The 13,089-nt window shown below is 34.7% G+C and overlaps 1 protein-coding gene across 5 annotated transcripts in view; it reads left to right on the top strand.

Moving 5' to 3' along the window:
- SNX29 (sorting nexin 29) overlaps positions 1 to 13,089 on the top strand; it is a 112,226-nt gene that overhangs the window by 60,238 nt on the left and 38,899 nt on the right. For 4 of the 5 annotated variants that reach the window (XR_007510332.1, XM_049835411.1, XM_049835413.1 and 1 more), the window contains exons 16-18: positions 3,959 to 4,075; positions 6,865 to 6,920; positions 7,942 to 8,023. Coding sequence is in view for 3 of the 5 variants with exons in the window: in XM_049835411.1 (XP_049691368.1) it covers positions 3,959 to 4,075; positions 6,865 to 6,920; positions 7,942 to 8,023 (255 nt within the window). In the remaining 2 variants the exon portion in view is untranslated. Of the gene's footprint in view, positions 1 to 3,958; positions 4,076 to 6,864; positions 6,921 to 7,941; positions 8,024 to 13,089 lie in introns of those variants that run through there. The other variant, XR_007510333.1, reaches the window with a different exon arrangement.

Raw genomic sequence — 13,089 nt, 5'->3', positions numbered from 1 at the left:
AAAAAAATCTGAGTTCCACTAAACACCCTTTTAAAAAAACTCATTAATATTTTTCTTGTTGCAAGTTCTTAAAATTCTGTTTCTCTACTCTAAAAGCATGTCCTTCTAAGACAGATTGTATTATTCATATACTTAGTGAAACATTCCCCTTCATGATAAGGATTTGGGCTCTTTAAGCATGCTTTCTGATATGACCAGGACAAAATCTGAATGATCATCTGGCCAAGGGAAACTTTGCTTATTTGTACTTTAATTTTCTGCTTTGAACATATTGTCTTGGAGAAAAACAACTGTGAAGATGATTGAAGTCCCAGTAGGGAAAATTACTGCTTAAGCTTCAGTGTGGAATGAATAAAGGAAGATGTGATGCCATAATATGTAACTGAAAGGATATAATTATAAGGAGACCTCTTTATTGTTTTTAGCAGACCTCGATGCGGGAAAAATTAGAGGAACCTAAGTTAATATTGTTATTCAGAAGTATATCTCGTTGCTCCTTTTGGTTTGCTGTGACGGTAATACATTTTTCTTTGACAAGAAAAAGTATTGAAGTAACTTAATGACTAATAAAAGTGATTTTCACAAGTAACATACCTGCCAATTTGTCCTTTTGATAACATATAACAAGTGATTTGGTATTTTATTTGCTGTTAAATTTTCTTTCTGTTATTTACCTTTGCTAGGGGCATTTATAAATTTTTGTATTACTTCCAGTGTTTTGAGAAAGCTGTTAAATTTACGTGTTAATCGAGCCTGCAAGTAGAAAGTTATTTCAAGGACATCCAAATTAGAGGGAGAGAAAACAGTCAGATATTACATCAGATAGTTTGGATTTTGTTCTGATACAGAGACAGGCACTGAAAAATAAGTCATGATTTCAAATATATAAACTACAGAGTTTTGCATCCATTCATAAATTTCTATATTGCCTTTGATAACCAATCGAACAACTCTCAGTTCTACAGTTTTTCCTCTGTACTTTTGCAACTAGTAGCATACTGCATCTTTTTGTATGTTGAATACAAAGAGGTTCTGCCTCCCAGCCTAGGCTTTTTGTAATTTACAATGACCTGCTAATATTAACCTGAATCGCAGAGGGGCTTATGATATTCTTAAATATTACACCACTCACTTTGAATTGGAATGAGTGTTTAAGCCAGTATGGAAAATAATTTATCCAGAGTTAATGACATTATATTATTACTTTACCTGGTAAAGTTGGCAACTTTGTTTGGTGCATAAATGCTTGTAATTTATGAAGGAAAACTGCTTGCTAAGTGGTACCTACTATGTTAGTCATAATGCAGAAGTTCATATGGATTTAGATGCCTTTTGTTTTTGCAAAATGAGCTTCCTAATTACTAACAAGTGCTTGAAGTCGAAGACCCTTTTTTATCAAGGCTGATGTTGAATTAACAATTGAGATATGAATACATAGTGTCATTAAGTGATAACGTGGAAGTCCTTATGTTCTGATTTTTGTCAGGAGGAGCCAGAAAAGAGTGTAATTATGAGGCCATGAAGTTACTTTTTCTAATGGGATTAAGTGCAACTGAAATATTTGAGAAGAACAAAAACAAAAGCAGTAGATTAAAGCTGCTTTAGTACACTACTACTAAAAGCTTTTGACTGTTGAAACTATATTAATAATACGTTAAACCTTTACACTTCAGAAAGTGAAACTAAATGGTAACTCAGACATGTTGCAAGGTTTTCTTTAATTGTGTAATATTAATCTAAAACTGCTTACATTATCAGGCAAACAAATAAAAATGTTTGCCTGTTTGGTTTTAAATAATCACTCTGTAAAACCTTTAGCTTTTTTGTACTTCCTGATAGTCCTATTACAAGGAAAGTTTGTTATTAGTTCAGTTACTGGCTTTTAGCTTGTAATTTGCTGAGCATTTCAGAATAGTTTGTAAATTCAGAATAAACAAGAGAGATCAGTCTGTAGACATATCTGGGCTTAGTTTAGCTCTTTTTGCGTATATGCCACACTGATAAATCACTGGATTTGAAGGACTCCCTCTAATATAAAAAGAAATTGGAAAAGAATACTTGAAATTCAACTCAGGGATAATTATTTTTATTTTTAATCAATGATGTCAGCTCCTGGCTTGTCAAATTGAAGCTGGTTTTTCTGTTTGCTTTGTTTATGTGAAGGATACAGGTTGTCTGGAATAAAGCATGAAATTAAAGGCAAGCACTAAATTAAACAAATTGAATTAAACTGCTTTATCTTGGGGAACTTCTCTGGGGAAGAGGGAGAAGGCAGAGTGGTAATTTGAGAAAAGGAAAGCATGAAATTCATAGGTAGTAGTGAACTCCTTCCAGAAGGGAAACTATGAACTCGTAAGAGATTTAGCAGTAGTCCAAGTCCCTGTGCCATCGTTGAAGGTAGTGGATTGATACTCATCTTATTCAGCTGTGCTGTCATAATGTTACCCCACTGCCTCTCCTATTCTACCTTTGGATGGCTATGTGAGGAGGCATTTCAAGAGTTGGTGTAACCTGAAAAACACGTTTCACAGTATTGTTGTGGTAGCCTGCTATGCCCACTAGAGGGGCCGAGCAGTTACTGCTTCTGTTTTCATCTAACTACTGTTAAAATTGTAGCTTTTCTTGCTCTGCCCTGGGACTGCTCATCTGGTGCTCCACCTCTGATAGTGGCCCTCATCAGTATTCCTTTTCTTTAATACAGGAGTCATATAGGGAGGATTTACTTGGAAACTTCTATCAGTGGGGTTTTCTGAAGAGTCTTTCTTTTCTCTTGAAAATAATTCTACAAACCCTTTTCAGCTCAAATTTCTTTGCTCTAAGGCTACAAATGGCATTATCAGTTCAAGACAACTCTCTTGCCAGGTATATTATGTACTGATGGGTCATCCATCATAACTGAAACTTTCATTCAATTTTATAGTATAATGGTTCCAATAGAATTAACTAAAAATCTTGCTGAACACAGATTTCAAGTTTCTTTTAGCCTTGCTCCCTGTTTCTGCTAGTTTCCCCATCACATTCTCTTGATGATAGCACGTTACTGCTACTATTTAGACCTTTGCTATTTGGGAACCCTTGTCCTTTTGGAGTTCTTCCCCATTAAGCTGTAGGCTTACACTTCTGTGTAAGAAAAAAATCAAGAGCTTAGTATCATCTTTAACCTTGATTTGAGTTTAATTGTTTCTTGCTTCTCTTGGCAGGGAACCAACTTAAACATAGTTTGCTCTGTAAATTGGTATACTTTTCATCCTTGTCATTCATCCAGCCCCGTTCACTTTAATAAACATCCTGCATCAATTGGTGCTTTCTTGACACTTTGACTCAAAAATGGAGAGCGCAGACATAGATATACTTCGTGTCCAAAGAGGCCGTGCTTGAGGCCACGCTATTTACCTATGCACAACAGCTTGTGCCACAGCGTAACTGTGGTATTTATGCTCTTTTGACCCCTCACAGGTTTGTCTGGGATGGGTGGACTTATAGCTCCAATCCTATTAAAACTCCAGTAAGAGTGCAGGATATATTACTCATGAATTATTGACAAAGTTTAATGCAGTTTGTGCATTTTGCATTGTTCCCAGTTCAAAATATTGTGATTAGTTTGTAACTGTTGAGTGCTGTGTTCATCAAAGAATTAAGCTGAGAACAAAAGTTAATAGGTGTTTTATTAGAATCAGTTGCCATAGGATCTCCTCTGATAGGAATAAAATTGGACATAGAGTTGTATTTTGTCCTATTAAATTCAGTATCAAAACCTCCACTTCAAGTCATGAGTCAAAATTTTTATTACAGTCTGTTCTTAATGGTCCATTCAAACTAATGCATTAACAATGAGGTGCACTACTTGGAGAGTATGGTAAAATAAAAAATATAAATAAAAGTTGATATACCTGTAAGAAATTACACAGTGTGGGTTTATTTTCAGTTTAGAGTTTTATCTCTTGGCTTTGTTTTTCAGGTAGCTGAAATGCATGGGGAACTGATTGAATTCAATGAGAGGCTGCACCGTGCTCTGATGGCTAAAGAAGCTCTTGTGTCCCAAATGAGACAAGAACTAATTGATTTGAGAGGGCCGGTAAGTGTTTGTTTATTACAGTGTAGAATACCACTGTGGAAAAAGCTCAAAACCATTACTTGTGATGAGATAAAATATATATTAGCTTATAAGAAATAACAGCTAATAACACATCTGTCAAGAACACCTTACTTGGTATTTCTGATAGTGTTTGAGTCTCTTTAGCAGAATTGAATGTAAAATAGATATATTCAGACAATAAAATTGTTTTCTACTAACTGTTGCTTCACTTTAGCTTTTTGTGTTAAAAGAAAAGTTTGGGTTGAAATTTGAAAATGAACAAGGAGGAAACAGAAGGAGTCAAGAATGTTCCTAATAGTTGTCCATCTTCTGAGGGAGGCATATTTTGATAGTTTTTGTTCATGTGATTATGTGCTATTGCTCCTTACTTTTTTGTTTGCACTGGAAGCATCCATGCCTATTTTATCATAACATTTATGTAAGGTGGCTGACAACAGTTCTGTGTGCATTAGTGAAGCAGAATTTCACCTATAATTGTCAGCCTTTTAGATGGAAACAATCACGTTGCTGTGCTCAGAGATGACAAATGATAAATCACACACGTATTATAGTTGTACTTTCTTACTTGGAGATTTTAGGCTGTATGTCCCTGCTCAGAGATTTTGTTTTTAACCATGTATACGTATTCTAATCCAGTAGTTAGATATTGATACTATATTTTAATGTATCGGATACTGAGAGAAAACTAAATCGTAAGACTCTTTAAGATGTGGAAGTGGTACTATATTTTTAAGTGCTAGCTAAATGCTAGTTGTTATTAGCTGCTATTGTCCAAAATGAAACTGTGAATTGAATACAGTCCTAAAGACTTTCGCATTATCCTAAGTGGATAAATTTTAATTCTGTATTAGTAAACAAAACTCTGTGCTGATAGCCTATCTGTTACTTAGTAGACTTTAATTAGAAATTTCAAAGTTGGTAGTGTGTGTAACTGCCAGAAATTATGGGATATGAATATTTGATCCCCCTTTCACTGGTTTGAAAATACCAGACAAGTTCTTAACATTATATTATTACAGTAGTATATAATTTACAGTTTGTTATAAAAATAGCTTCCATGATTCTTCACTGTCTTCTCTTTTCCTTTTAATGCTGATAATCAATTTTAATGGCCGTAAATTATGAATTTAAATGAATTGTTCACAGTGATCTTTCCAAATTTCTAGTTACTGGGTTACAGAATTTCTGCAACAAACAGAGGAATATTAAAACAAAAAGTATGTGCTTTCAAGGGTATGAGGAAATACATCGATGTAACGTCTTCATCACTGTGTTTTGCATTACAATGAACAACACTTTAATTACCATCTCAAAATCAGTAACCAATCTGTTTCAACATAGGCGTGCAAGAACTCATTAATGTCAACCTTTTTCTTATTTCCAAAGTCCACACTCTGAGGTTTTTATACAAAACTTTTACTGAAGTTAATTAAAATAGCTGTATATAACAGGTGGTAGGATTTGACACTTCAGATACAGGCAAAGAGAGGGTGCAGGTTGTAGGCAAGATAGAAGAACGTCTGTTTTCTGGCACAAGAGCCCTGGAAAGCCACGCTGTGTGCTGCCACTGGAGGGTGGACTGGACTGTGAACAGACAACAGCTGATGGTAGTAACTGAGGGAGAGGTCATACTGGCCCTTCCCACCTCATTCATCCAAAAAAGGACAGCAGAGGTGTTCAGGATTCTGTATATATGCCCTGGAGCTGTCTTGGCTCTGCACATTTGTCTTCCTCTTTTCCTTTCTCTGGCAGGAATGACTTAGTTTTTGCTGAGCCATATACTTTTAATCTTGGAAAGGCAAAATTCAGTTTTGTCTTGTGTATTGGGAAGTCTTGAGCTGGTCTGTCAAAGCATCTGGGAAGTAGTTTTTCTTTAGTCCCCTTTGAAATTTTATATTGCTTTGCAATAAATAAATACATATTGCTTTAAAATAAGCAATAATATATATTTAAGTTTCTTGGGCAGCAAATATTCTGAAAAACAGTAATATGCATGCAACATACATTATAGAGATACACTGAACCAATATTTAACTAATGTAGAAGCTGTCTCTGGAAGTTTAAAACGTAGCTGGTTTTCTTCATCAAAACACTAATTATTCTGGATTATGCTTTACATTTTACAGTATTTAAAGGAGAGAAGTTAGCCTTTTATGTTTACCTAGCTTTAAAGTAAGGTAAAAAGTTATTGCTGTTTCAGCTCTAAATGCTCCTTCAATCTTGTTTTCTCATAACTGCTACTTCTTTTGATTCTACAGGTTTTAGTCCATCATTGCCATCTTTATGAACTTTTGTAGCTATATAATGTTTTGTAAGAACACAGCTAAAATAAAATTATCATGTGTCTTTCTCTCAGTGGTTGTAAAAGAAAGTGATTGCTAGGTTTTATATGCTTCATCTCTTCCCATAAATTGTTTATACACACAATGTGCTTTTGTTTCAGCATACTTTGCTTATAAAGGCCAAATAATGATGCTTATTTCTGGGTTTTCTATACCTTTCAAAATTACATGCTTTTACAAAGCCCAATTTGTTTCTTTACAAAACTATAGCAAATTCTAACATGAAGAACTTGCAAGGGTGGTATGTTCATAATCCTATCAAACAATCACGTGATTGTTTATTTTTCTTTTATTGTTTCTCAGTAATAGTTTTTATTGGCATTTAAAAATTGAATGTTGAATTGTAATTTCCTTATAATATTATGCTTTCTTAATAGAAAGCATAATAACCAGTGTGTGGGAATTATTTCTGTTTTGTAAATATAGGTCCCTGGAGATTTGAGTCAAACATCCGAAGATCAGAGTTTATCAGATTTTGAAATGTAAGTTTCATAATACACATATTTTTCTCTTTTTACTGTCTTTATGGGAAAGAAGAATAAGGAAACACATTCAATAATTTGCTTTTCCTATATTATTTCCAGTAACTCATTTCTCAGCTTTGGTGTTCCATTGTTAAAAAGTATGGAGAGCTGCACAGTCCATGCCCTAATATAATTTTTAATAACGTTGAATGAATGAGTTTAGATTTATAAAGATTCTCTTGGAGTGCTCTTTCAGTGCACTCTTGGTATTCTTAACAAAAAGTTACTGCTTTCTGTTGCTTTGAGTTTGATAGATGCTAGATGCTATTAATAAAGTGATGGACTTTCTCATTTTTACAGAGTAACTCCTAATCAATGCATACAAACAGTACTACCACAAACAACGCAGGTGGTCATCCCAGATCATTCTAGAGTGTTGTGATTTGGAGTTTTGCCTTTATTAGTCAGACTAATAAATCTGGATTTTTGTGGATGAGGGGGTGAAAATGTAACTGATATCTTTGAATCATAGAAATTTGGAGATGAATTACAAAAAGTGGATGGAAATGACTTCTCCATGATTGTGCAGTGCTCTTCTGTTATTTAATAAATTCAGGTTTTTGCTCAGTTTTTTGCTCAGTTTTGTGGACCAAGATGTTGGGTTTGTTGGACAGTTTTTGTTTCATGTGTATAATCAAATGCTGTCAAATGCGTGCTGTGAAAAAAAAACCAAACCACAAACCAAAACCACCTAAACAAAAAACACTCCCGCTAAAACCAACCAAAAATCCACAAAGGGAATTGTTTCAGTGCTCTTTTTCAGTTACATTAACTTTAGGGCACACTTTTAGATACAGCAGGTATCTAAGGTAGCCTTTTAAGGTTCAGGCAGAACTACAGTTTTTCTAATACTCCATTTGAAATGTTAAGTTGCTTTATTGGTCACTTTGATCATTATTTAAATCACTGGAGGTAGTTGCTTTGCAATTCTTATACATAAATATGATTCCCTATTTTAAGTTTTCTCTTTCCTCCTCAGATCAAATCGTGCTCTTATTAATGTTTGGATTCCCTCAGTCTTTCTGCGTGGAAAAGCTGCTAATGCATTCCATGTTTACCAGGTAAGTGATACATCTTAACACAGATCATGTGTAAACGTTTCTGACTGAAATGGCACATTTTAATAATTTAAAGAGCTCAGTACAATTTCATTAGAGGTCAATTAATGAACAGCAGCAGTAACTTAATGTATTTTCATCCATAGGATTGTCTTGATTATCCAAATAGCATATTTTGAGGGTTGGCTTTTAATATTTAAATACTTTAAAAGCATGCTAATAAGTTGACTGCATTGGCTGGGGTGTACAACAATTCAATATTAATCAGTACTGCCTTCTTCAGTATGCATGTACATATTCTGTTTCAATTTTCGGGATATCAGTGACCAGAAATGTTGCTTGACAGACAGAGAGACGTGGCTTACTGTAGTAGCTCACTCAGAAACATTTGGAATGGTGCAACAAGCCTTCACTATGTGTCATTGGATGTGTTCATAGTATGTTCGGCTTCAGCCGGGTCTGAATTTAGGGGTTTATGCTCTAGCCTGCCTTGTAGTTGAAGCATTGAAATCCTATACTGTTCCTTGATTCCTGGATTCTTGGTTTCAGAACAATTATACTCTCCATGGATAGAATAGCAGGGCAAACTTTAAACACTCTTTAATATGCTGTCCCAGGCTGTTTGTATTTCTTTATTTGTAGATTATAAGCAGCTGCAAAATTTTTCTACTTTTGTTTCAGCTCTGAACAAGATTTCTGAAGCTTTTTAACATTCCTCTCACTCTGAATGATGATTTTTGTAGAATTTTGAATAATCTATGAAGTGTTGACGGGTAATTGAAAAATACAGGAAAACACCTACCTTTCGGCCAGTAAAAGACAATGAAAAATAAGACTTTAGCTAATGGAAAGAAAAGCTAACAATACTGAACCGTTAGTAATTTGTTCAAAAGCATTGAATAATCAATCAAATTCACGTGCGCAAGTGTTTGTGGAAACATAACTTGTTGACAAGTGTGATTATTTTCTGTCTTTTTGGCTTTCACATACTCCTTCACTCTGCTGTCACTGGCTACACGTTCTCAAACCCATTCTGCTATTGCAGAAATTTGTAGAAGCATCAGTGTCTCACACCACCACATCACTTGTTACTCTAATGATGTTGCAGTTCTGTGACCACTAGAGGAGCTCTGGTTCCTCCTGCTTGTTTCCTAGATTGCTCTGTTATTCTTTTCATCCTGCTTTGTCATTTCTTAGGTTTCTCTTGTTCCTATCAGCATGCACCATTTGCTTTCCACCCCATCCACCATTTTCTCACCAGGTTGGTTAGCCTGTTGGCAAAGATGATCTTGTCCCACTCTATCCGGTGGATTTCATCTCTCCCAGCAGTCCTTGATCCTTAGAGACAGTCCCGTAATCATAAAAGCCAAATCTATCAGTGGCACCTGCTGTGCAACCGGATATTGATCCACAGGATCCACCTGCTCCTACGCAAGCCTTTTCCCTCACTGGCAGGATCTAGAAGACCAGCTGGGCCGCTGTGCACTTTGTCCTTGTCCCCAGGGCTGTTTAGTCTCCCTTGATTTGGTAATAGTCTTCTCTGGAATTAATGTTGCTGCCTGTGTGGATGAGCAGCAAAGGGTAATATTAAGGGGTACCTGTTGTGTACTATTTAAAAAGCTTTGAGTTTTAAAAGTTCAGTCTTTTCTCAATCATCTTACATCTAGAGTGTTGATCAAGCAAAAGCTGAAATGTGATGTACCCCAGATTTTTTTTTTCTCCTGAAGTTGTGTAGAAATTTTGAGTTTCTGGCAGATAACTGAAAAATAAGACAATTCCAGAAAAATATTTGGTATCTGAATGATGAGGTCTTTTGTGTTTGCAACAATATGACACTCGAATTTCTACATTCCCTTTTTTTTTTTTTTTTTTTTGAGTTGTGTCTGCAGTACAGATTGAAATGAAGGCACCCAGTGAATATCCCGATAATTTTAAAGTGCCTTTCTGACTGCTTAGGCCTGGCACACTTGTTAATGATGGTGAGAAATGACATATTAACTGTACTGTCTGTACAGCATTAATTTTGTGTCTTTTTAATGTTACTGATATCTGTTGTTATGTGAAAGACAGAAGAGGGGGAATATGACCCAATAGTTGATCTTATCTTTTCCTGATACTCAGGAAAGCTTATGTGGATGGCAGTGAACTCAGTTTTACATTTCTTTCACATTTATGTGAAAAGTTAACATAATTTCTAATTACCAAATTGTAAGCATGAATTGTTGCAGCGGGAGACTTATTGCAAAGAAAATTACTCTAAAATGTTTTCTGTGTAAGTTGTGAATAAGACTATGGCTTTCTCGGGTGTGTTTACTCATGGTCTGTTGCTCACACAAGTATTCCTCATTTGGTTGGTTATTGAGAAGTAGAAACAAAACAATTGTTGCAACTGCTTTTGGATAAGCAGGGAGTTTAGCTATAGGCAGCTCTTTAGTAAGAAGAGATGCTGTGATAGATGAAGGAATGTGAGAAAAACTGTCTTTGTATACTATTAAAGGTTCTTAAGTTCAGTAGTAACACTATTACTGCATAGTTTGGCCATTTTTTTTTTCTTTAAATGCTGCCAGTTTGGAGGTCCTGAGTGGTTAAGTGGCAAGAAAAAATATAAGAAGAAATGAAAGGAAAGCACATAAGCACATCTCTGTGTCCTTTTTTCAAACTGATAATTTGTGTGTATATCAAATAGTTGCATTTTTATCAACAATTTTAGTTTTAGTATTTTCTTTTTCAGTTGCATTCTATTTGGTTGGATGGGAAGAAAGAATCTTTTTTTATTATTAAAGTTGCTTTTGTATTTTGAGTTTTGTTAGGGTTGTTACTACTAAGACATGAACCAGAAACAATTTATTTGTAAGATTGCTATCTAATATGCCAAATCTTTCTTTCTTTTTTTTTTTTTTTTTTTTTTAGTAGTAAAGTGCTTTTCACTAAGGTATATTAGAACTGGATTAAAAAACATTAATTATTTGAATAATTTAATTTATTTTTAATTGTAACTTGATATCAAACAGTTACTAAAGATTTCAAAACTTTTCATGCAGTTTGACGGTACATGACTATGCAAATGGCATCATGAAAGCTTGGAAAGTATGCAGAATTCATATATGCTATAGATGTTCTGCACGTTCTTTTTCAATAGGAAAAATATTGAGATAAACTAAACTTCCCAATTTATAAGAGGTTCAGGGCTTTATCCAAAATCTGCTGAGGTAAGTAGAGGGTTAGATGTTGCTCTCAGTTTGCTCTGGTTAAGGCCCTAATACAGTGACTTGAAAAAAATTTAGGGGGTTTTATTGTGCTTTTGCACCTTACTTCTATTTATCATTGCCATGGCTTCTTAGAAAATATGTTGTGTTGGTACAGAGTGGATTTTAACAGACTTCATCCATTACTCATCATCAGTGGAAAACAAACAACTTGTGACTGAAGGCTAAGCCTCTTGAGAAGAGGAAAAAAAGGAAGCAAAATATTATTTCAAGATCCTAAAAAGATTGAAAATTCTAGATTTACAAGAAGACACTTTTGAGAATTTTATTAAGTTCTTTATGTCTACAATATATACTCATAATGTTGGGCATCCATAGTGTGCAAAATTCTGTTTTTTGGTATATGTATTTGAAAAATGTACAAGTTCTTTTGAATATGCTCTATTCATTATCTATTCACACTAGCAATTTACGGGACATACGTAATGTGGAAAGTTAGAAGCGTCTATCGAGAATAGACATAGAATGTCGGTCGTCAAGCTAGATTGTCTTTCATTACCGAACAGCACAGAACATCATACACTTCCTCTGGTGAACAATTGTATATTTGCTCAAATTTGTCTTTTAATCTTTAAAAAAAAAGTGAGCAAGAATTACCTTTAGAAGTGACCTAAAACTTCTATAATTCTTACTAAACTTTGATCTTGGTACCTACTGAGATCTTTCCTTATTGAAGAATACATTAATGGCATTCCTACCAGTTTTTGATCTCAGTAACAGGAGTTGACTGGGAAGAGTATCTGTCAGGAAATAACTTTGTTTTCTGCCACTGTGCATGTGAAAAAAAAGAAATTTTCCTAAATAGACATACACTCTGTAGCATAGCACTATGATGAAACACTTGAAGTGATTGCCACATCTCTGATCAAATATGTAGTTATGTGCTTGCTGAATATATATTCTGCGTTTTATAGCTACCAGGAAAGCATTAATTTTTAAAACTTCAGAATAGCTTAAATAACAGCACTGTGCATTTATCTTGTTAAATCTCTGCCAAAACATGTGCTCCTGATTACAGGGGATTTGATTCAGTGTTGAAATTGTGGAAGAGGATATTTAACAGGCTACCAGTATGTAATGAAACAGGCAAGGACTGGGAGTGACAATTAGGATAAATGACTAAGCTAATTTCTGAGAGTCCTCTCATTCATAATAAACATTATTTTTTCTGCTTTATCATTTATTTCTCCAATGGCAGAAAATTAAAATGCATGTATAACTCTTGGTATCAGCTACATGAGAAATTGCTTGTAGTATATCAATGTAAAGGAAAGTAGCAATATTGCAGAATATTCCTATTGTTGAGATAGTTACCAGCATCTTTTGGAGTTCAGATTTCTCTGCGAGTACCTGAGTAACTGTAACTTGAAATGTAAAAACTGACTCTTGGTTGTGCTGGTTAATTCTGAGAAAAAGATGTGAAATGAGCTTTGGAGAAAGTTAAAATGTGCCAGTTGGAACAGGCAAAGTTTGAAACTTTGGGTTTGGGTAAGCATAATTTTTAGATACGCTATATACTTATGACTGTATTGGAAATTAGCTTTAAGATGCTTAGCCTGCCTGAAAAGTAGATTGTATGTATAATACTATTAAGGTAAGATGTTGCTGCCAAATGAAGATGTTACAAAAGGGCACGGACCTTGATCATTGCTGTTCCAAATGCAGTTCATGTAAATGTGTTTCTAACATTGCTTGATTTGTTCTGCATTTTCTGTTATTAGAAAGCTAAAGAGATTGTCCTCCTTTCCCCTCCTGTTATGAGCCACCTTGTAAACCTTTGCTGATTTGAAGTTGTGTATCTCT

The sequence above is a fragment of the Accipiter gentilis genome, chromosome 33 (genome assembly GCF_929443795.1).
Source record: "Accipiter gentilis chromosome 33, bAccGen1.1, whole genome shotgun sequence".
NCBI classification, from domain to species: Eukaryota; Metazoa; Chordata; class Aves; order Accipitriformes; family Accipitridae; genus Astur; species Astur gentilis.
The sequence above is the reverse complement of the archived record's forward strand: the minus strand, read 5'-3'. Positions and strand labels throughout refer to the sequence as shown.